The sequence below is a fragment of the Cervus canadensis genome, chromosome 11, assembly GCF_019320065.1.
Source record: "Cervus canadensis isolate Bull #8, Minnesota chromosome 11, ASM1932006v1, whole genome shotgun sequence".
NCBI classification, from domain to species: domain Eukaryota; kingdom Metazoa; phylum Chordata; class Mammalia; order Artiodactyla; family Cervidae; genus Cervus; species Cervus canadensis.
In genome coordinates this window covers 45,012,660-45,038,306 of record NC_057396.1, presented here as the reverse complement: position 1 = coordinate 45,038,306, position 25,647 = coordinate 45,012,660, and the positions used below count along the sequence as shown (strand labels likewise).

The window sequence follows — 25,647 nt, the reverse complement described above, 5'->3', positions numbered from 1 at the left end:
GTCTGCTATTGCTAGTAGTGTGCATGCATGCCCAGTTTCTAAGTCATGTCTGACTCTTTGTGACCCCATGAATTGCAGCCTACCAGGCTCCTCTGTCCAATGGGATGTTCCAGCCAAGAATACTGGAGTGGGATGCGATTTCCTTCTCCGTTTGCTAATAGTATATATCTTTGCATATGTTTAAATGAGATGCAGAGTGTGTTGGGGTAGCTCAGAATTTTATGTTTATAAGAGAGTCTCACGTTAGTGCTGTGAGATGCAGTGTGTTGAATGACTGTCTATGGATAGTGTCTGTGGTATGATTGATGTCCTACTCTCTTACGAACCATGGCTTTCTTCTTCTCTTTTATAAACATGAGTGACTCTGACACTTAATGTAGTCTTAAAAAATTATAAAACTTAAACATCTAAGTCCCTAAGACGTCAACTTCTCTACTAGAGTTATCTTTATGATAGACTCAGTCCCTGTCTGAAAACATAAGTAAAGAGTTGTAGAACACTCTTTACTAAGCATACTAAGAGAGAATGTAGGAGAATATAGAAGACATCACTGCCAAAAATACATAAATGGGTGACTGACTGTAGACTGGATGACTGATTGTTTAAGTATAGGTCTTGATACATCAATGGATGGAAATGTATACATTGTGATTCATCTGGGATCTGCTCTTCAAAGATAAATTTACATCTATAAAAATATAATTTTGTTTGTTTACATCTACGTGATTTTAAAACAGCACTATGGTACTAATTTTTCCTGAGGACAAAAACAGAGTATTGTTTTATCCCAATCCACCTTGTCTCTCACTTTCTTCCAGAAGGAATACTTTATTAATTTTTTAAAAAAATTTGTTTCTAGTGTTTAATTTTTGGCTACACTTTTAAGTAATATGATTTTATTAAAGAGTGTGCATTTATTTCATATTTTTCCAGAAAAGGTCAGTCATATTAGCTTCCTTACATTCTCCCCCATATCCAAACGTAGTTGCTTCACTATTTTGCTTCTGCTTCCAAATTTAAACAAAACACTTAAATATAACTGTATTTAAGCAATAATATATAATCTCTTTCTACTCATCTTTGGAGGATAAACACATAGATATTAATACCATTTCCTCCAATTATGCCATGTTTAAGATATTTATTGAAATGTGGATATTTATTATTTCCTAATATATTATATGAGTAGGGCATGGCAACCCACTCCATTATTCTTGCCTGGAGAATCCCCATGGACAGAGCAAGCCTGGCAGGCTATGGTCCCTGGGGCCAAAAGAGTCAGACATGACTGAGCAACTAAACACACACAGAGTATATTATATATGTGTTTTTGAAATAGAGATATTTCAGATTTTATTCAAGAAATTATTTATTAATGTTTGATACTATTCTAGCACCAATTTAAAAGTAATGACAATGCTCATTTTGATGATTTTATCACTGTCTCATATTTTGAAAAATCAACATATCATTTTAAAAGAGCATATCAAACAACCTAGAAATTAATTGTGAAAATGAACAGTATCACTTGAAGTATTTATTTAAATAGCTTGAGGTTTATGTGTTTTATTGAAATATCTTATTCTTTATTTCTGCAGGTATAATTAACAGGAAAAAATGTTCAGGTTTCAAGATGCTTGAATATTGTTTTTGTGTGTGGCCATACTGCATGGCATGTGGGATCCTAGTTCTCCCACCAGAGATTGAATATGCACCCCTTGCAGTGAATGCATAGAATCTTAACCACTGGACCTCTGGGGGAGTCCCCAGATGCCTGAATATTTACAGGTGTGACATAGATGTGGGGAAAGTGCAGAAACTTCTTTCAGAGGCATCTTAGCCAAAGTAAATATATTCACCTTAAGTGGATATATTAAGAAACAGAATCCAAGAATGAAATTTTTCTAAGCATTGGGATAAAAATAGAGAATAATATTCTTAATTTTCATTGCTACTTAATCAATGACTGAAGCTTTCCAGACTGAAATAATTCTAGTAGATCTTACTATTAATAGCAGTTATTCATTGTCCTCACTCTGAGTAGTTATTCAGAAAGAGTTGAAAACATTCAAAGGGTCCATTCCTTGATGTAAAGATGACTAGAATTAATGCTGCCCCACAAGAGGTAGATGCATTATATTCTGTGTTAAAAATCTGTGTTTTTCTCCCAGTAGAAACATTTAGAAACTGATTTGGGCTGTGCCCCCCAAACATATCTTTATGGAGCTTATAAACAGTAGCTGTTTCCAGCCACCCACTCTCCTTTTAACAGGCATCCCTGGACTTGAAGCTGTACAAATATGGATCTCTATCCCACTGTGTGTCATGTACCTAATTGCCCTCCTAGGTAACAGCACTATCTTCTTCATCATCAAAACCACCTCCAGCCTTCACGAGCCTCAGTACATCTTCCTGTCTATGCTGGCAGCCACAGATGTGGGTCTGTCTTTATCAACTCTGCCTACAGTCCTCAGTGTCTTCCTCCTGAATCACAGAGAGATTGAGTTTCACCCCTGCCTAATGCAGATGTTCTTTATCCACACCTTCTCCTCCATGGAGTCAGCCATCCTGCTGGCCATGGCCTTTGATAGATTTGTAGCTATTTGCAACCCACTGCACTACAAAGTAGTCTTAACCCATTCTCGGATTATGGGGATGGGGCTTGCCACCACGATTAGGGGTGTGGTGTTGATGGTACCTTTGCCAATACTGCTCAAGCGATTGCCCTTCTGCAAGGACGTCATTCTATCACATAGTTATTGCTACCACCCTGATGTTATGAAGCTGGCTTGTGGCCCTATCACAGTCAACATCATATATGGGTTGTCCCTTGTCCTGTGCTCCTTTGGAGTTGACTCTATGTTCATTGTCATTTCATACATCCTAATTTTGAAAACAGTGCTGGGTATTGCCTCCAAAGATGGTCAGCTCAAGGCACTTAATACTTGTGTTTCCCACATTTTCACTGTCTGCATCTTTTATGTGCCACTCATTGTGTTGGCTCTAATTCATAGGTTTGGGACATTCACATCTCCTCTTCTTCATGTCACCATGGCCAACCTCTTCCTCTTCTTGACTCCTGTTCTTAACCCCTTGGTTTACAGTCTAAAAACAAAACAGATAAGGTTCGCAGTGCACAAGGTATTCAAGAGCAGGAAAAACTTGCTCACATAATCAAATATGAGTTATATAATAAAGCTAAACTGATAAAAAAAGAGAGTGGAATGGTACTTGGCAGGGACTGGGGAGATGAGGAAATAGGAAACCTTTTGTCAGAGGGCACAAACTTCTAGTTATGAAATGAGTAAATTCTGGGTATCTAATGTATAACATGGTGATGTAGTTAACAATACTACATTATATACTTGAAAATTGCTTAGAATACATTTTAAGGGTTCCCACCATGAAAAGGAAATGATAATTATGTGACTGTGTAGATTACAAAAAACTGCAGAAAATTCTTCAAGAAATGGGAATACCAGACTACCTGACCTGCCTCCTGAGAAATCTGTATGCAGGTCAAGAAGCAACAGTTAGAACTGGACATGGAACAACAGACAGGTTCCAAATCAAGAAAGGATGTATATTGTCACCCTGCTTATTTAACTTATATGAAGAGTACATCATGAGAAATGCTGGGCTATCCAGCCCAGCAGAAGCACAAGCTGGAATGAAGATCACCTGGAGAAATATCAATGGCCTCAGATACGCCGATGACATCACGCTTATGGCAGAAAGAGAAGAAGAACTAAAGAGCCTCTTGATGAAAGTGAAAGAGGAGAGTGAAAAAGTTGGCTTAAAACTCAACATTCATAAAACTAAGATCATGGCATCTGATCCCATCACTTCATGGCAAATAGATGGGGAAAGAGTGGAAACAGTGACAGACTTTATTTTGGGGGGTTCCAAAATCACTGCAGATGGTGATTAAAGCCATGAAATTAAAAGATGCTTGCTCCTTGGAAGAAAAGTTATGACCAACCTAGACATCATATTAAAAAGCAGAGACACTACTTTGCCAACAAAGGTCTGTCTAGTCAAAGCTATGGTTTATCCAGTAGTCATGCATGGATGGACAGTTGGACTATAAAGAAAGCTGAGAGTTGAAGAATTGATGCTTTTGAACTATGGTGTTGGAGAAGACTCTTGAGAGTACTTGGACTGCAAGGAGATCCAACCAGTCCATCCTAAAGAAAATCAGTTCTGAATATTCGTTGGAAGGACTGATGCTAAAACTGAAACTCCAATACTTTGGCCACCTGCTGTGAAGAACTGACTCATTTGAAAAGATCCTGATGCTGGGAAAGATTGAAGGCAGGAGGAGAAGAGGAAAACAGAGGATGAGATGGTTGGATGGCATCACTGACTCAATGGACATGAGTTTGAGTAAACTGCAGGAGTTGGTGATGGACAGGGGGGCCTGGCATGCTGCAGTCCATGGGTCACAAAGAGTCGAGCACTACTGGGTGACTGAACTGAACTGACTGAATTATGTGACACAATGGCGGTATTAACTAACTCTACTCTGATAATTTTGTAATATATGTGTATCAAATACATACATTATATGCCTTATACTTGCATAATGTTATATGTCAATTCTAGTTCAATAAGACCAGGGAAATTTGTTTTGTGATTTTTAAAAAGAAGAAAAAAATAAGCCTAAACAATAGAATCAAGGGCACAATTGGCAGACAGCAACAGAGTCGTAATAAAGTTCATGCTTCTTCAACAACAAAAATGGATATATTCAAATAGAAATTTTATATAAAATAAATTATAGAGTCCAAAAGTATGTTCTATACATCTGTGTCTCTTTTTCTGTTTTGCATATAGGGTTATCGTTACCTTCTTTTTAAATTCCATATATATGCATTAGTATACTGTATTGGTGTTTATCTTTATATTTGGACTCTGTGGGAGAAGGTGAGGGTGGGATGTTCTGAGAGAATAGCATTGAAACAAGTATACTATCAAGAGTGAAAGAGATCACCAGCCCAGGTTGGATGCATGAGACGGGTGCTCAGGGCTGGTGCACTGGGAAGACCCAGAGGGATGGGATGGGGTGGGAAGCGGGAGGGAGGATCGGGATGGGGAACACATGTAAATTCATGGCTGATTCATGTCAATGTATGGCAAAAACCACTACAATATTGTAAAGTAATTAGCCTCCAAATAATAAAAATAAATTTAAAAAATTATAAAATACAGATAAAGTCAATGTCCAAATATGAGGCAGACAAAAATATGTCATATTGTTGGAGTGCAAGAAAAAGGGATGATTTCACCTGCACTTTAAACACTTTCCTTCAAATTGCACAGTAATTATGATATAAGAATCTCATAGGAGATAATCAATCCCTAGATAAATCTGATTTAGCTCTATCTAAAAGTATAATGATTTAAATGTAGACGTAATCTAGAGATTAAAATGGAGCAAAATTCATGATAAAATAGATTAGAATTGACAAATACTGTGAGGTAAGGGCCTTGGAGAAATTCTTGATGAAATAACAATTGTTTGCTAGGCCAGCAAATATGCCTAATTAAGTGCATGCTAAGTCGCTCAGTTGTGTCTGACTCTTTGCAGTCCTCTGAACTGTCACCCATCAGGCTCGTCTATCCATGGGATTCTCCAGGCAAGAATACTGGAGTGGGTTGCCATGCCCATCTCCAGGGGATCTTCCCAACTCAGGGATTGAATTTGAGTCTCCTGCTCTGTAGGCAGATTCTTTACCATGAGTCACCAGGAAAGCCCCTAGTTAAGTGATACTTATACTGTTCTAAGAAACAACTGGATGTCTTATTGTTTCATGTCAATAATACTACTCTTTCCACTCCAGTCAGTCATTTACAGGCCAAAAAAGAAGTCAATGATGGTTAAGATATTAAGATGTGAGGCTTTATAAGGATATGCTCAGATTATTACTAAATTCCATTTATTATTGTGAGAGGATAAATGCTTCAGCATATGCACACAACCCTGGCCAAATACTGAGCTCAGAAGCTTGGTGTTTGTCTTCTGTCTTTTAAAAAAATTTTTTAATTTTTGTATATGTATGTTGTATTATTCATCTTAGATGAAAGTTTTAATTTTAATTGTGCTTACATATTTCCATTTGAGAAACTGAGATGCCTTGTAATACATATTTTTTCTTGCTTGGTTGGTTTTTTGGGTTTGTGATAATCCAAACATTTCCTCTGTAATTTTTTAGTGGAATTTATGAAGAGAATTTTCTCTCTTCTCAGTCTCCAAATTGCTTTAGCACACAAGAATTGGACCTCCAACTGGAATTTAAGGAGTTATAACTCAAGTCTTTGGTGATATACTGTTTTGTTTATATCTCATTTATGGGGAAAGCAGGATCCTTTGTCCCTTCAAAAGCAGACATAAAAACCTATCAACTCCTATCTTCATTTGCTGCTGCAGTAGGGGGTCTGTATTTAAGGGTTACTTCAAATGTTCACTTAGCTTTTTGAAAATATTGAAAACCATGAATTGTATGCTTTAAAGTGATATTAAGGAATATGAATTACATATTTACTCTTTAATTAATAGTTATGTTTTTGCAGAATGCTTAAAACTGTATATGATTGAAACTATAATAAACTAAACTATCTACAAAAGGATGGAGGATGATACCAAGTGTGATAATAATTGTGTTAGGAGTGGGGAGATTGTGAGTGATTCATGCACTTTTAAATGTTCTAGACTTTTAATAAACCTGTTATGTTTGTTCATATTTGCCCATCTAAAATTTTAGTTATGTTATTTATAATAATTTAAATTTTCCATACATTTACATTTAAAATCTTAAGTTAAAATTCTGTGAGCAACCTAGAGTGGTGGGAAGAGGTGGGAGGTGCCAGGGAGATTTAAGAGGGTGGGGACATATGTGTACCTCTGGCTGACTCATGTATGGCAGAAGCCAATACAATATTGTGAAGCAATTATCCTTCAATTAAAAATAAATAAATTTACTTAAAAAGTCTGTGAGCCTAGTTTATAAAGATTCTAATAATATCACATAGTAAATAATGTCATAAGTAATACCTTTATAGTCTTTGACCTATGTCAGGACATTTTTAAATATGAAACAAACTCTGTACTTACTTTAAAGGATTATTGCAAAGGCAGGAAAAATTGATCAATGGAGACAAAATAGCTCAGCTAATCATTTATGAGATTTAAAACAAAATGGGAATTTAAATGGTCTGTGTCTGGCCTTGTCACAGGTAAGGAAGAGGGCATCACTGAACCCCATCTGTGTCGTATGGGGAAGGTTGGCTCCTTGCAGTAAGCCACTTCCTAGACTAAAAAAAGGTTAGAGAACTCTTAAACTGTGCTGTGTGCAAATTAATCATGGAAAACCTCACAAAAATGCAGTCGGAAAGCCAAAAGGGGCAGCTCTCATGCTTGATGTCAATACAGATCTTGACCGGAAGATATGCTTTGTGTATCCGGCAGGAAGTGACAGTAATTTATTATTAGCAGGAGGAAGAAATATTTTCTCCTTGCCTGGCAATATCTCAGTCAATGAAGACTGTTACCACGTAGCCAATAAAAAGTTGCTATACTACAAATTCCTTTTCCTCCAATGTTTTTTTGTTTTTAATACTCCCCCGCTCTGCCCCCAACTTCCCCTTCTCTGTAAAAGTTTCCTATCTTTTGTTTTATGGGGATTGCATGTTGTTTGCCATAATTTCAAGTGCGTGTGTGTGCTCAGTCGAGTATGTGTCCAATTCTTCGAAACTCCATGGACTGTAGCCCTCCAGGCTTCTCTGTCCATTGAATTTTCCAGGCAACAATAGGGGAGCAGGGTGCCATTTCCTACTCCAGGGGATCATCCCAACCCAGGGATCAAACCCATGTTCTCCTGTGTCTGCTACATAGGTAGGAGGATTCTTTACCACAGAGCCACCTGGGACACCCTTAATTCCATGTAACCAAATTGCAATTCTTTGTTGCTTCTGAATAAACCTACTTTGCTGGTAAAATAACTGGATACTTTATTATTTTAGATTAACAGCTGTATTCCATGGTCACTGGGCTCAGATAACAGGCATGCATGCTCATTCTTATCTGATTCTTTGTGACCCCGTGGACTGTAGCTTACCAGGCTCCTCCGTTTGTGGAACTTTCCAGGCAAGAATACTGGAGTGGGTTGCCATTTTCCAAATATACTATACTCTTTACATATACATACATACATATATATATATATATAAATATAATGCATTACTACTCATAAATACCCATTTCATAGATAAGCAAACAAAGGCACATTTCATTAAAATAACTTGTTAAAGGACACCAAAGTGCCCCAGTTTAGTGGAGTTTTGACTCCAGGCAGTTTGGCTACAAAATCTTGGGTTTATGATTGAACTCAGTGACTCTATAAATTCAGTCAAAAAACTTGGACTTATTTTTTAAACATACTACAAATATATTTCATGATCATGGACAACTCATTTTTTTTTATATATATTTAGCAAGTTCACAATTTTGTGAGTTTTTATGTTGTTGCTCAGTTCTCAGTCGTGACCGACCTTTTGCAACTGGATGGATTGCAGCATGCAAGGCTTCCCTGTCCTTCACCATCACCCAGAGCTTACTCAAAACTCATGTCCATTGAGTCGGTGATGCCATCCAACTATCTCATTTTCTTTCGTCCCCTTCTCCTCCTGCCTTCAGTCTGTCCCCAGATCAGGGGCTTTTTTAATGAGTCAGCTCTTATCATCAGGTGGCCAAAGTATTGGAGCATCAGCTTCAGCATAAGTCCTTTCAATGTATATTCATGGTTGATTTCCTTTAGGATTGACTGGTGTGATCTCCCTGCAGTCCAAGGGACCATCAAGAGTCTTCTCCAACACCACAGTTCAAAAGCATCAATCTTTGTTGCTCAGCCTTTATGGTCCAACTCTCACAATCATACATAACTACTGGAAAAGCCATAGCTTGGACTATATGGACCTTTGTTGGCAAAGTAATGTCTTTGCTTTTCAATATGCTATCTAGGTTGGTCATAGTTTTTTTTTTTCTCCCAAGGAGCAAGTGTCTTTTAATTTCATGTTTGCAATCAATGTCTGCAGTGATTTTGGAGCACAAAACAATAAAGTCTGTCACTGTTTCCACTGTTTCCCCAACTATTTACCATGAAATGATGGGATCAGATGCCATGATCTTAGTTTTTTGAATGTTGAGTTTTAAGCCAGCTTTTTCACTCTCCTCTTTCACTTTCATCAAGAGGCTCTTTGGTTCTTCTTCACTTTCTGCCATAAGGGTGGTGTCATCGGCATATCTGAGGTTACTGATATTTCTCCCAGCAAACTTGATTGCAGCTTTTGTTTCATCCACCCTGGCATTTCACACGATGTACTCTGCATATAAGTTAAATAAGCAGTATGACAATATACAACCTTGACATACTCCTTTTCCAATTTGAAACCAGTCTGTTTTTCCATGTCTGGTTCTAACTTTTGCTTTTTGACCTGCATACAGGTTTTTTAGGAGGCAAGTAAGGTGGTCTGGTATTCCTATCTCTTGAAGAATTTTCCACAGTTTGTTGTGATCCACACAGTCAAAGGCCTTAGCATAGTCAATGAAGCAGATATTTTTCTGGAATTCTCTTGCCTTTTCTATGATCCAATGGATGTTGGCAATTTGATCTCTGGTTCCTCTGCCTTTTCTAAAGCCATCTTCAACATCTGGGAGTTCTTGGTTCACAAACTGTTGAAGCCTAATTGGAGAATTTTGAGCATTACTTTGCTAGTGTGTTAGATGAGTGCAATTGTGCAGTAGTTTGAACATCCTTTCAACATTGCCTTTGACATTGCCTTTCTTTGGGATTGGAATGAAAACTGACCTTTTCCAGTCCTGTGGCCACCACTGAGTTTTCCAAATTTTATGGCATGTTGAGTGTAGCACTTTAATAACATCATCTTCTAGAATCTGAAATAACTCCGCTGGAATCCATCACCTCACTAGCTTTGTTCATAGTGATGCTTCCTAAGGCCCACTTGACTTCACACTCCAGGATGTCTGGCTCTAGGTGTGTGATCACACCATTGTGGTTATCTGGGTAATTAAGACATTTTTTTGTATAGTTTCTGTGTATTCTTGCCACCTCTTCTTAGTATCTCCTTTTTCTGTTAGGTTCATACCATTTATGTCCTTTATTGTGCCTATCTTTGCCTAAAATTTTCCTTTGGTATCTCTAATATTCTTGAAGAGAGCTTTCATCCTTCCCATTCTATTGTTTTCCTCTATTTCTTTGCATTGTTCATTTTACATTGAAGTATAGTTGATTAACAATGTTGTGATAGATTTAGATGTACAGCAAAGTGATTCAGTTATATGTATATATGTATCCATTCTTTTAAAAAATCGTTTCCCATTTGGTTGTTACATAATATTGAGCAGAGTTCCTTGTACTATACTATAGGTCCTTGTTGTTTATCCATTTTAAATATAGCAGTGTGTACATGTTGATCCCAAACTCCATAACTATCCTTTTGCCCTCCTTCAGAACCCAAATAACCATAAATTCATTCTCTAAGTCTGTAAGTTAGTTTCTGTTTTGTAAATAAGTTCATTTGTATAATTTCTCTCTAGATTCTGCATATAAGTAATATTATATGATATTTCACTTTGATTTACTTCACTCAATGTGACAGTCTCTATTTCATTCATTTTAAAGGCTGAGTAATGTTCCACTTTATATATGTACCATATCTTTATCCATTCATCAGGGACTCATATCTATAAATGAGAAATCTATGATAATCTACAATTCAGTTTTGTTCTAACGGTCTATGTATGTATGACTCTAAAGGAAAACTCATCAATAATGAATTGGTATATTTTTGTCTGATTGGGGATATCTTCTTTCAATAATCTTGAATTCTTTAGTCTATCCAAAAGAAAACTAACTAGCATGCTTTAAATTTTCTGTCAAAATTGATCTGGCTCAACTTGCATTGTCTCAAATGTGTGACAGTGTTTTTCACAGAGTATAATTGAGACTGACATTTTTAAAGAAGGTTCTTGAAAAACATATTTTTAACTAAAAATAATAAGTCCTAATTTCTTGTCCTCATACTATTCCATTCACACAGGCATACACTCACAAACATGCACACACTCAGACACAAAACTGAATTTTATTGTGATCTAGCTACTTCCATTATCTCTTCACAGAAATGTTTGGACATTGAAACTGTTTTCTCTGTATAAAGAAAATGAAAGTTTTTTTTTTTTCTTTTTTCTGACCTGATTTCTTTTCACTTTATCGCCCCAACCTTATTCTCTGAGGAATTCTGTGATCTCCTAAGACATTGTAAGACCTGGCCAATCCTCAAAGGATTTGGAAGAGCCAGATGGCTTTTTAATTGTGCTTTACCACCTGGAACATGCTCCAGCATTGCCAAAACACTATAGCATGTGAATAAATGCTCCAACCATTGTCCAGAGTTCAGCTACCCTGTCGTAGGTGCTGTGGCCCCAAATGTAACCTGGGACTTATCTGACTAAACTTTAAGTATGAAGACCTGAAGGCAGTAATTTATTACAACTCAGAGGAAGTTCACAGGAAAAGGTTGGTTAAAGCTGAAAAGAAAAGTGTTCTCATAGTGGTTGAATTTAAGGTCAATGAACCATTAATATTGCTTATGCCCTTATATTGCTTCCTGTCATGATTATCATGTTAGACTTCATTTTTCTCGTCTTCTCACATCCTGAAGTCCTGCTTTGAAGCTGATGTCCTTCCTATTTTTTGAACATCTCCATTTCCACAAGTTCCCATTATTCACTTTTTCTTTTTCTCAAATATTTTTATCTTTCCCAGCATTAATTCTCTACCATGGAAGGAACAGATACAAAGTTATCTAAATATTAAATGTAACATAGTTTATGATAGTACTATCTACCCTTCTATTAGGAAAGGGAGGCAGATTCTCACATTCTTTATTTTGTAGGGATATTTGAGGATAACATATAGGATGAGAGTTACTAGGTAGTTTAGTCTTATTGCTCCTTGCTCTGGGTCCATGGAGGCCTTTTGCCACTTCCAAAAACAAGTAAAGTCCTTCCTGTCTTCCTGCCCCAGGACTAATTCAGAGAGACCAATGCTCCACAGCTCTAAGATGACCTAGAAAAAATAAGATTCTATTCCTAAGTGTCTTCTTTGTTTCAGGTTCCCCAAGGGAAATTATACGATACCCTGTATATTTTCTGAAACTTTAGGAGAAAAAGCAAGCCCTCCTATGTGTGTATTGCACAGCATGACAAATGACAGAGCTGTGATTTAACAGCGCAGTTGTTCTTTTGTGTTCTACAGTGGGAGGACTTTACAAAACTAGGGCTTTGAAAGGAAGATGTCCTTGCTTTCCAAATCCCTCTCTTTCCTGCTAAGCCCTATCCACCTTCCTTCTTTCTTACAGCTCTCAGCTTCCAACAATGCACTCTTTGCTTATCCGCTTAGCTGAAAGTCTTACTTTAGTGGCAGTGTGATAGGTTCCCTCTGGTTCATTTTACTGAGGAACCAAATGGTGAAGCTGCTAACCAAGATCACAGATCTAATATATTTTAGGCATGGTGGGAGCAGGAGTCTGATTTGGGGATTTCTGATTCCAGAGCTTAAACTCTTAAACCCTGTTCTGAATTGTCTTTTTTATCCCTGCTATCTTGCAAAACTGACTCATTGGAAAAGACCCCGATGCTGGGAAAGATTGAAGGCAGGAGAAGGGGATGACAGAGGATGAGATGGCTGAATGGCATCACTGACTCAATGGACATGAGTTTGAGCAAGCTCCGGGAGTTGGTGATGGACAGGGAAACCTTGCGTGCTGTAGTCCTTGGGGTAGCGAAGAGTCAGACACAACAGAGAGACTGAACTGAACTGATCTTACAAAAATCTAGTACTGTTTTTGCTGTAACTTATACTTTATAATTTATATTTTTCCACCACCAATTTTGTGCTACCCATTAACTCCTAGACACCACCTCTCATACTTGATTCCTAGTGCTCTAGTCTAAAACCACTTTTACCAACAATCTTTCTAACCATCATCTACAATACTTAGGGTTTCCTCAGTTCTTCATATTCAATTATAGAATATTTTCCTTCAAAAAAAAACTGAAACCCTTTCGTTTTTTGATTCGTAGGAGAGTTGTTATTCAGTTCTCTTTTAATCTTAACTTACTACTATTATTTCTTAATAGAAACAGTTGACTACTATTGCTCTTTTTCCTTCTCCTAATTCCTGAAAACTACATCTACTAAGCATTTTTAGCCCTAATTCTCTTGACTAGCCTTTCCATTACAGACATCACTTATTGCTAATTTTAGTGCTAGCTCTCAGAGCAGACCTTTCCAAAATATGGCACAATGGCATATTGATTGTTTTGAATTAAAGTTACTTGAGAAACAGCCAATGTAAGAAAACCTTTCTGTCTGCCCCTCAAAGCAAGAAAGTCTCTGATGTGAAAGATACCCTTCCCTCACCAAGAGAGGTATTCTATCCCCAGAGACAGGGATTCAGGGTGAGAAGACTATGTTAATAAAACTTTCCACTCCGTTACTAATTTACCATCCCAAGCTCAAACTCTGTTTAGATTCTTCACTAATTAAGCAGTGAAGGCTAAATTTCTTTGCTCTGTCAATTCCTCTCAAAGGTACTGGTTCTTTGTTTAAAAAGTATAAAAGCTGCCTGCCATAGCCACTTCTTATGTCCCATATCTACTAGGCCTCTATACACACTAAATTAATTTTTTTCTTGTTAATCTGACTTGTCACCATTTAATTATTAGAACAGCAAAAAGAACCCAGAAATCAAGCGGGGAAATTTCCCCTCCTTGACAATAGCTACGACCTCTGTGTGAGTGATGTCCCCTTTTCCATAACCAAGTTCTACCTCTGCCCAGTCCAGTCCTTCTAACTCTCAACAAGGAATTAAAGATAATGCTAGAAAATAAATGATTGATACAATGTTTTTAAAATGTAATTTTTTTTAGCTGAACCCTCTCTCTGAAAAAGTTTAGTTCTTGTTATGAACTGTCTAAAATGTCCTTTCATGTCATTCCCTAAGCCCAGAAACCGGGCTCAAAATCTTGATGTAAAGTGAGAGACAGGGAACTTCTTCTCCTTTATCTTATCATTTGAATCCTGTTTGTTTTTGTAGCTTGTTTTGTTTGGCCTCCACTTAAAACTGCCCTTGTCTATGTCTCTCTCTGGTGGATCAAATACAATTGTGTAGGTTCTCACCACTTGACCTCTTAATGGCTATAAAAGTAGCCAAAAAGTTTGCAATAAATCCAAGCTGTCTTTAGCACTGATGATTTTGCATTCTGATACTCAGTAAAACCCTAATTACACCACATCCTCTTTACCCCTGACATTATGGTTTCTAACAAGACTCCATACTATCTATTATATCTTATTTTATTGTCTTTTCTTTTTCAACTCTTCATTTCATTCAGAAGCATATTCCTTGTGCCCTGCCCTAATATGTCTTATTCTGATGTCCATACCTTTGCTATCTTTTGTTTGTTCATTTTTGATTTTTGTTTTTGTTTATTCCTTTGTTCATATAAGTGAGTAAGCCTGGAATTAGTCAGCCTAGAACTTGTTCTAATTAAAAATTTTCATCACCCAAATACGAGCTCATATTTGGTTCTCTCCCTGAATTCTGCTATGACTCTACACCTCCTCATTTAGTACCCTGCCACTGTATGCCTACTATCTGTGTATTTATTTTTTATAACTTAACAAGGGTATTATTGAAGGAACAGAGTAGTAGGACAGAAAATTTAGGTTCTAATACTGACTGACTCAAAGTCACGTGAACTTGGGAATTTATTTACCCCTCTAAGTCTGTTATAGAGAAGGAAATGGCAACCCATTCCATAATTCTTGCCTGGAGAAGCCAATGGATAGAGGAACCTGGTGAGCTACTGTTCATGAGGTTACAAAGAGTCGGACATGACTAAGTGGCTAAGCACACATAGTCTATTAAGATTTTAGTTTTTGCTTTCCTCTGTTTTCATTTTTGTTTGGGCTTTGAAACAATAAATCTAGCTTCCTTTTTGCTGAAGTCAAGTCATCAAATAAAATAATGTTGGAGGAAAAAATACTGCATAAATGTCTATAAATAACATAGTGAGAGATCACTTTATAATGTCTTTATTTGTTCCTAGTTTTGAATAGATGCTTCTTCCACCAAGTGTGTCATACTCTGCAAGGAACTTTAGAGAAGGGATCATAAGTTGCATGTCATTTCTATCACCTAGAGATCCTATCAAATTTTATGGCACAAATTAAGTGCTCAACAAATATTTTATGGTACAAATTAAGTGCTCAACAAATATCCGTGTTACTCAGGTTTCTATTGTTCTGTCTCTCATTGTACTTATTTGAAAGAGTTTTGGTCACAAACAGTTACCAATTTATTTCTCTTTTATCAGGTTTCTCTATGTCAATCTTTGTTTATTGTTTCTTTTGTTTATACAATTTTTTCTCTATCACTTTTCAAGCAAGAACTTTCATATCCCCAGAAGTAGTCATGAATATTATGATTGGAAAATATTCAATTCAAGTATAGAAAAGAAGACAATGAAGTAGATGAAAGCTATGATCTGCATTAAGCATAGATATTGAATAATATAGTCCTTTTGAGATTTAGCTAGGATTCATGGTATTTGTGAAGTATTATTATGAAGAACAAACAAGTAGCTTATAAAACATAGGCAACACTAATAAATTATAGTAAATATAGATAGTGGCTAAGTGGTAGGTCATGTTAGGACATGTTAAATACAGAATATATGAAATATATGATAGAACAAAACATGTTATTTCTAGATAGAAAAGGGAAAAAAATCAGAAGGTATGATAATGCCATGCCTAGAATGACAGTTATGTTATAAGTACCTAAATCAATCACCCATTAATAATATTGACTGTGGTTTTTCTCTGGTCCCCCATGTTCTCAGCCCAAGAAATATGGGCAGAATTTATGCATGTCAAACAGCCTTAAGTAAAAAATTAAAGCTGTGGCCATGCGTACATGATGCTATCGTGTCCCTGATAGAGTGAGCATGAGTGCTGGCTCCAAGGAGTTTTCACTTGTGGGGTTCCCTTGCTCAGAGCTCACCTTGTCTTACTAACGCCATCAGCAGAGAGACAGGATATATGGATACTGCATGATCCAGCATTCAGGTACTGCAGGCTTTCCTTCCCATTTGTACACTGTTTTAAATGTGCTAATGAACCCCTTCTGTACCCTCATTTCCAATACATTGTTTTTTTTTTTTTTTATAAAAGAATTTTTTGATGCATACTATTTTTAAAGTATTTATTGAATTTGTTACAGTATTGCTTCTGTTTTGTTTTTGTTTTGTTTTGTGTCTTGCCACAAGGCATGGGGGATCCCAGCACCTTGACCAGGGACTGAACCTTCACCTCCTGATTTAGAAGTCAAAGTCTTAATAACTGAACCACCGAGGAAGTCCCCCATTGCATGTTTTAAAGTGACTAAATTAATTATGTGATTTGTGAATCTTCATTTGTTCTGTGAGATCTGTTTAAAATCCTTTGGTATAGTTCACCTGGCAGTGTTTCGATGTTACCAGTGCATCAACAAATATACTCACAAAACAGTTGCTGTTGCTGCTGCTAAGTCGCTTCAGTCGTGTCCGACTCTGTGCGACCTCATAGACAGCAGCCCACCAGGCTCTGCCGTCCTAATGACCTAAAAATACTACATAGGCTTTTTGAATTAAACTAAATTTAACCCTATTCAATTTTCTCTTCATGCAACAGAAATTACCTTCCTCTGCCTCTAAATTCTCTCTTCAACTATGGAATGAAACTGAGTTAACTTTACTGCTTGAATTTCCACACATACTCTCTTTTTTCAGGTTTCACCATCATGTCTATGCTCAACAGCACCCCCCATCAACCACCCCTCTTCCTTCTGTCAGGAATCCCAGGGCTGGAGGCATCTCATATCTGGATCTCCATCCCATTGAGCATCATGTATGTGACTGCCATCCTGGGAAACAGCATCATCATTTACATAGTACACAAGACTCCCAGCCTTCATGAGCCTCAATATGTATTCTTGTCCTTGTTAGCCGCCACTGACATAGGCATGTCAGCATCTACACTGCCCACTGTTCTTAAAGTCTTTATTTTCAACCACCGAGAGATTGGGTCCCATGGTTGCCTGCCTCAGATGTTCTTCATCTACACCTTCTCTTCCATGGAGTCAGCCATGCTGCTGGCTATGGCTTTTGACCGTTTTATGGCCATACGGAACCCACTACGCTACACCATAGTCCTGACTCCCTCCCGCATTACTCAGATGGGCCTGGCTGCTGTGGCTCGAGGGGAAGCACTGATGATGCCTTGCCCATCCTGCTCCAACAGCTTCCCTTCTGTAGGAATATTGTTCTATCCTACTCATTCTGCTTCCACCCTGATGTGATGAAGCTGGCATGTGGGCCTATTCGTGTGAATGTTATCTATGGGCCGGTCTTGGTACTCTGCTCCTTTGGAGTTGACTCCACGTTTATTGTTCTGTCTTATGCTCTAGTCTTGACGACACTTCTGGGAATAGCTTCCAGGGAAGCATGCCTTAAGGTGCTCAACACTTGTGTCTCCCACATTCTCACTGTCTTCATTTTCTATGTCCCACTTATTGCCTTAGCCTTGATCCACAGAATAGGCAGGTACCACTCCCCTCTGCCCCACATCACCTTGTCCAATATTTTCCATTTTCTCACACCTGTCCTTAACCCATTGGTTTATAGTGTGAAAACAAAGCAGATTAGAAGTGCACTAAGTAGACTGTTCAAATGTAAGACAAGATAGAACAGAGTAGAAGTATTCTGAGTAGATGATCAAAAGGCCAGGGATATTGTAAAAAGAAACAGGAATAGACATTTATTTCTTGTGTGTTGAAGTCCTGGGGTATGTTTCTGTGTGATTTTGCTTCGTAGGTGACTCAAAATAGTAAAGAATCTGCCTGTAAAGCAGGATCAATCCCTGGGTCAGGAAAATCCCTTGGAGAAGGGCATGGCAACCCACTGCAGTATCCTTGCCTGGAGAATTCCATGGACAGAGGAGCCTGGAAGGCTCCAGTCTATGGGGTCGCACACAGTCAGACACAACTGAGTGACTAACACTTTCACTTTGTGTAATTTTACTACAATGTTTTTGGAAGTAGGAGATTCCCTTTTAGTTTTAAATATCAGATCAGGGAATATATTTCTAAAGGTTCCTTCACCTTCACTTTATGTTTCTCCTCCCTAAAGTTCACATCACTTATCCAGGAGCCCCATTCCAATCCAAACAGTTTGACAAATATTTTCTGTATGAGAATCCCTCATATATAGTTATATGGCTCAAATTTGGTTAGAAGCAAGATATTCATATTATTATACAGAGAGTTATTATCTTTGGTGGGTTTGAGATATTATAAAGGGAAAAGTCCAAATGGGAGACAAGAGGTTTTATTTTTATATTTTTTATTGAAATCTATTTTATGATTTTTCCTGAAACCACATTAATATAAACTTCATCTGATACAAAAATACAATAAGAGATTAAAGCAAAAATATAACAAAGCTTCTGTACCTAAAATTTGCCATCTATGTAATCATAATTTTCTCAGGTTTATTAAATTGGATTTCACATTAATTTGAAGATAAATATGTATCAATTAAAGGAAAATCAGGACTCTATAATTTATCTGCTATGTATCCAGGGAACATGGTAAGTGACCATTAATGTGCCTCAATGTGAAAAGGAGTTGATACTGGCATCTATTTTCTAAGAACATTGCAAGAAGAAATATGCTATGCTACACATAACTTATTTAATGTGCTTACCACAATGTCTGGTATATAATAAATGTTCAATAACTATTAACCATTATATACAAGCTAAAAATATGATAAGGACAAGGGTCAAGCCAGGATTTAAAGATAAATATGAAAGAATAAAGTCTTTATTGCTCAGATGGTGATATCAAAGATGACCAGCAAATAATACAGTTGCTCTGAAGTTCAAAGACATATTTAGAGGTTCATTTTAATATATGTTTCATATGTTGAAATATAAAATGTATATATTTGTAAATGTTTATGAGAATTCAGACTAGATTGCCTGTAATATAACTGTGTATATCATATATTTATCTGTTCAGTATTGTTACCTTAAATCAGAAACAGACATTAAGTTATTTATTGATGCTAATGATGCCTGAAAATTAAGTATCACAGAGTAGAGCCATATGTTATTATTCCATTCACTTTTAATTAACTATGTGGACATTAATTCATGAATCTATTGATTCAATAGTCATGTATAATTGTTTTTACTTATCACCTTCTCTCCCTTGTTTCTTACACTCTCTCATGTTCCCCCTTATTTCGTATCTTTACATAGCTATTCTTGGCATCCACTATATGCCACACATTAGGGGACAAATGAATGAGACAAAATCCTCTCATTTAGATTATTAGTACACGGTGAGTGAGACAACACAGGAATAAAATTGTCATACTTTAAGGCAACATTAAGACAGATGTGCCATTAATTGCTTAATTATTTAACTTACACATAAAGCGATCTATAAGTAAACTGAAATAACAGAATGGGTCACAGATTAAATTAAAGGATCTTAGGGACCCAAGCTTTAGCACTCAATGTCATTATGTCCTTTTTTTCTTTCTGAATCAATCCCTCATATCTGTTTTCATCTTGTTTTACACTCATTTTTTTCCCTAATGTAGATAATCACATAACTGGGGAAGATGTTCTGTAAATGGTTTTGTGTCCTTTCACTGTCCAGTAGAAAGGGTAATCTTAAACTCTTTGTAGCATATTGTGTAAAGGGGGAGAATTTTTTTCTTCAGTTTTTAATCTCTGTGGTTGAAAGGTCAGGAGAGTGATTTATTAGAATATTGTTATTATTGGTCTCACTCAAGCTGTACAGAGAGGTAAGGAGTTCCTCAAAGGAAATTTACCTGCAGTCTTCAAAAAATGGAACAATGTTGAGAAATGATCCCCATTTCCCTACCATCATACTTAAGAGTGTCAGAATTAAAACCATTTTGAGTGGAAAGACTCAATAAAGAAAAATATTAAATCAGATTTTAAAACTTGTAGAAACATACTAAGAATCAGAATTTCATTTTATGTTTTGAAGGTACTCATGATATTTCTCAAATGACCTCTCAGTAAGATCAAAGATTATACATTTATATATATTTCACTCCCTCTATTCTGTTAATATATAACAGATTTCAGCTAGATGAATGCTTTTGAAATTGAGATAGATGGTAAGCTTCCATGGTCTTTATTTTCATGATCTTTTCAGTCTTGCAGGCAGAAATTTCTAATAAACCTAGTCTTCACTGGCTCACTTTCCTCCTAATTTACATAATTTAAACCGAGTCTCCAATTCACTAATTATATTGAGGTGCATGATCTGCTGCTGTTCCATGATTTTCATTAATAGAATGGAAGCTATGTGAATATTATAGTTTTGCCTTCTGTATGACTCTGATGCCTTACTAAATATGCTAGACAAATATGAAAAATATTTTGATAACTTTAGAGATCATTTTGAAATTTACTTAGAACTTCCATAAATTAGTTTCAAATTCTTGTAAAGCTACTGTATGTTTTTTCATTGCCACTGACAATTAAGTCTTTTATTTGTTTCCTAAGCTAATTCAGCAAGCAAGTCTTCATTTGTTTATGACTAATCTCAAGAGTTGACCCAGGAGAATAATTAATTTTTCCTTTTGGAAAGTTAGAGAAAGAAGTTGCATCCTTGTTTCAGAAGCCAAAATGTAACCCTATATATTCTCAGTATGGAGTGGGACACCAAACAATATCCAAATAAAGTATGAATTCTGAATGAAGTAGCACATTCTTATATATTATTTGTTTTCATACAGCTCCTTTATTTTTTGTTAAAAACCATCAGATTGAGATATCAACTAGTACTCCAACCCTAAGAAATGGTCAAAAATATTAAGCATATAGTCATAAATCTATCACCAATTTAAAATTGTATAATGCTTCAACTTAAACAACATGGGCAATTAAGAACCAGGTGAAACCTTGTTTTCTCAGTAAAATCAGCCCCTCTTTGATCTTTTAAAATCAAGCATCATATACTTCAATTTAGCAGTTGTGAATACATTATTTCATCCGATTCATACAGCAGAAACACTGAACTTGAGTTTCTATCGCCCTTTCTCCTTACCACTACCAAACAGGCATCACTCATGATCAGTTGTGACCATTTATTTAAGCCCTCTGCTTCTCTTTCCCTCCATACTTAGATTAGCTTGAGGGAAAGGCCTAGGTCTTTTTATTTTTGAATTCATGGTGCCTAACATACTATTTGGCACATAGCAGATCCTGAACAGCACTTTTTAAATAGGTTGTCTCTTCTGATATATGGAAAAATGTTATTCTCCAGCAAAAACACGTTGCACCCAAAATCGCTTGCACAGAGCAGCCTGGATCTGCCTGGATTTGAGACTGTAGACAAGAGGGTTGAGCAGTGGTGTCATGAGGAGGTAGGCATTACTCATGCTGGTAAACAGAATTGGGGAAGTGTTCTGAGTGTAGCGATGCAGCACTGCCAAGCTGATGAGGGGCAGATAAAACACAAATACTGTGCATAGGTGACAGGCACAGGTATGCAGTGATTTCCAGTTTCTGTCTTGATTCTCCAGCTTTATAACAGTGGCCAAGATCTTCATGTACGAAGCTAAGATGAAGACAACATCTACTGCAAATGTGAAGAGTACAAAGATCAATCCATAGACACCGCTAAAAGTGGCGTCTCCACAGGCCAGGTTCAGCATATCAGGGAGGTAGCAGTAAGAGTGTGAGAGGCTATTGGCCCCACAGAAAGGGAAGGTCCTGAGGAGGAAAGGCAGAGGGCCCACCAGGATGGCACCGCGTGTGACAGCAGCTCCACCAAGGCAGGCGACAGTAGAGTGGGTCAGGAGCCTGGTGTAGTTCAGTGGAGCGCAGACAGCTACCAGGCGGTCAAAAGCCATGGCTACCAGGACACCTGATTCTACTGAGGAGAGGGCGTGGATGAAGAACATTTGGGTTAAGCAGGCGTCCAGGCCAATGTAGTGGACATTGAACCAGAAGATAGCCAAGACACTAGGCATTGTAGACAATGAAAGGCCTAGGTCAGTAAGGGCCAGCATGGCCAAGAAATAGAACTGAGGTTCATGAAGATTCTGTTCTGCTTTAACTAAGATAAGCAGAAGAGCATTTCCTACAAGGGCTAGGAGGTACAGGAGGCAGAAGGGAATGGAGATCCATATTTGGGCAGCCTCCAGACCAGGAATACCAACGAAGGAGAAGGTGGGCGAATTAGAGGCAGTGTGATTAAAAGACCACATGGAAAGGTGTAGATAAGACTGAAGTCCAAGACGCTTCTCACCCTATAAAAGAGAGATTGCGTGTCAGGAAATCTGATTAAAAGCAAACTGATTACTTATGCATAGAGTTACAAAATTAAGATATGAAGAACTGAAAATTGAGTTTATATATATAACTTCATGATATTCCTCTTGATATTATGAATGGTAACTAAGCACATGAAAAAATGTTCAACATCTTATTTATTTGGAAAATGTAAATGAGAAGTGCAATAAGATACCATTAGAATGGCTAAAATTAAAAACACCTGAAAATACTGTGTTGGTGAGCATATGGAATAACTGGAATTTTGAAGGGATACAAATGGTGCAGAGCCTCTTTGGATATAAACTTGGCAGTTTCACATAAAGTCACATGCAGGCTTATCAAACATTTAACAGAACCCAGCAATTTGCCCAAGAAAAGCAAAAACACATATCCATACAAAGACTTGTACATAATCAAATAAGCTTTATTCATGATAGCAAAAAAAAAAAAAAAAACTAAGAAAGAAAGAAACCAAACATACACCCAGTGTTGAATGGATGAACAAATTGCAAAGATCCATAGCTTTAATTTGAAAAGGAAATAATTCCTGATAGAGGCAATAGCTTGAATGGGTCATTTGTGCTCTCTGAAAGAAGGCAAATACAAAACACCACATACTGTATCATCTCATTTGTATGAAATTTTAGAAAAGCCAAAATCAGTGATAGTTGATCAGAGATTTCAGAGATGAAAAGAGAGTATAAAGAGACTGAGTACAAACAGGCAGGAAACGACTTTTTGGAAGATCAAAATGTTCCATATCATGGTGGATGTACTAATCACATGATTTTACATGTTATTTAAAACTCATCAAATTGTAGTTCATTAAAATGCATCTCATTAGGGATATCTTCCCTAATTCTTTCCTTTCAGTCATTCAAAAAGGAAATGTCACTGTAGTTTGTGAAATAACTTGATCTCCACTACTAGAAATTGATTAATATCTGAGATGGGTATCAGGCTATTTTATTTTATACATTCACCTATTTGATTCCCTCTAAATGGTCCAACCTAGGTAGCATATTTAAAAGCAGAGACATTACTTTGCCAACAAAGGTCTGTCTAGTCAAGGCTATGGTTTTTCCTGTAGTCATGTATGGATGTGAGAGTAGGACGGTGAAGAAAGTTGAGCACCGAAGAATTGATGCTTTTGAACTGTGGTGTTGGAGAAGACTCTTGAGAGTCCCTTGGACTGCAAGGAGATCCAACCAGTCCATCTTAAAGGAGATCAGTCCTGGGTATTAATTGGAAGGACTGATGTTGAAGCTGAAACTCCAATACTTTGGCCACCTCATGGAAAGAGTTGACTCATTGGAAAAGACCCTAATGCTGGGAAGGATTGGGGGCAGGAGGAGAAGGGGATGAAAGAGGATGAGATGGCTTGATGACATCACTGACTTGATGGACATGGGTTTCGGTAGACTCCAGGAGTTGGTGATAACAGGGAGGCCTGGCGTGCTGTGATTCATGGGGTTGCAAAGAGTTGGACATGACTGAGTGACTGAACTCAACTGAAGTGGTCCACATAATACATAGAAAAACAAATTAACTCTTTCCATTGTTGTGAGCAGTGACTCATTTTTTCTCCATTTCAAAGGGCTCTAATTCTCTACATTTATTTTCTTCCATAGAAACTTAGAGTATTTCTATGTTACTCTTTGGCTTACATTTATGCTTTTTCTCTTATGGTTCATGGAAAACTTCTGAGCAATCTAAATATTCTAAAATCTCCAATTAACTTTTAAATTTTCACTCTCAATCCAGATACCTTTTCTGAACATGTGTTCAACTGATACAAAGACATATCTAACCAGTTGCTTCACAGGAAATTCAAATATATGCCCTAAACATAAGAGTTAATTTAACCCTTTCCAACCCATACAACTTTTTCATGTATTTTATTAAAAAATATTATTGATGAACTATGTTCTCAGTCATGTCTGACATTTTGTGACCTCATGGACTGTAGCCTATCAGGCTCTTCTATCCATGGAATTTTCCAGGCAAGAATACTGGAGTGAGTTTCCATTTCCTTCTCCAGGGGTCTTCCTAACAGAGGGATCAAACCCACCTCTCTTGTGACTCCTGTATTACAGGTGGATTCTTTACCACTGTGCCACCTGGGAAGTCCTAGGATTGATGAGACTATCATAAATGTAATGCCAGTTTATTTTACTGTTGGTAATGTAGCTGTGAAAAGCAAAGTCAGGAGCCAGACTGTCGAGTTCAATAAATGGCTCCATTCTAACCAGTAATTTGTCTTTGGCTTTGATCTGTCTGTGCTTACTTCCCTCTTTGTGTAATGAGGATATCAGTATCTACTGTCCATAAGGTTCTAATGGGAAATGACTGAAAAAAATGCCTCACACTATAAAAGAATCGTCTTGCAATGTAGGACACCCAGTTTCCATCCCTGGGTCAGGAAGAGTCCCTGGAGAGGGAAACGGCAACCTACTTCAGTATTCTTTCCTGAAGAATTCCACAGACAGAGGAGCCTGGCAAGCTCCAGTCCATGGGGTCACAAAGAGTTGGACATGACTAAGCGAGTAACACTTTCACTTTTTTCACTTCATACATATAGACCTATATACATATATATGTATACATAGAGATATATCTATACATAGGCTTCCCAGGTGGCACAAATGGTAAGGAACCTGCTTGAAAATGCAAGAGACTAAAGAGAGTTGGTTCGATCCCTGGGTCGGGAAGATCCCCTGGATAAGGGCAGGGCAACCCACTCCAGTTTTCTTGCCTGAAGAATCCGCTGGACAAGGGAGCCTGATGGGCTCCAATCCATGAGGTCACAGAGAGTCGTACATTACTGAGCATGCACAAGACAGATATAAATGCTGTTTAAAAAGTGAAAGTGAAGTCGCTTAGTCGTGTCTGACTTTTTGTGACTCCACGGACTGTAGCCTGCCGGGCTCCTCCATCCATGGAATTTTCCAGGCAAGAGTACTGGAGTGGGTTTCCATTTCCTTCTCCAGGGGATCTTCCCAACCCAGGGATCGAACCCAGGTCTCAACTGAAGGCTACTGTTATTAACTCTCAACATTGTTCTTCACCTTAAACAAACTAGTAATTTCTTATCTGAAAGCTCTGTCTCTAGTATTTCTCCTTTAATACATTC

The 25,647-nt window shown here is 37.3% G+C and overlaps 2 protein-coding genes and 1 pseudogene across 2 annotated transcripts; 2 read left to right on the top strand and 1 right to left on the bottom strand.

Moving 5' to 3' along the window:
* Nucleotides 1–2,220: 2,220 nt before the first annotated feature.
* On the top strand, nucleotides 2,221–3,174 carry LOC122449297 (olfactory receptor 51I2-like). The gene has a single exon (XM_043480826.1). It carries the CDS (start codon nucleotides 2,221–2,223, stop codon nucleotides 3,172–3,174), a length of 954 nt encoding a protein of 317 aa, XP_043336761.1.
* A 13,755-nt stretch (nucleotides 3,175–16,929) lies between these two features.
* Nucleotides 16,930–17,873, top strand: LOC122449296 (annotated as a pseudogene).
* Nucleotides 17,874–21,490: 3,617 nt separating this feature from the next.
* LOC122449624 (olfactory receptor 51H1-like) lies at nucleotides 21,491–22,447 on the bottom strand. The gene has a single exon (XM_043481451.1). The coding sequence runs from the start codon at nucleotides 22,445–22,447 to the stop codon at nucleotides 21,491–21,493; it is 957 nt and encodes a 318-aa protein (XP_043337386.1).
* Between the last annotated feature and the right edge of the window lie 3,200 nt (nucleotides 22,448–25,647).

Bases quoted from the DNA above. Each gene is read 5' to 3' on its own strand.
- LOC122449297 (XM_043480826.1), top strand. From the start codon at position 2,221: ATGGAGCTTATAAACAGTAGCTGTTTCCAGCCACCCACTCTCCTTTTA.
- LOC122449624 (XM_043481451.1), bottom strand. From the start codon at position 22,447: ATGTGGTCTTTTAATCACACTGCCTCTAATTCGCCCACCTTCTCCTTC.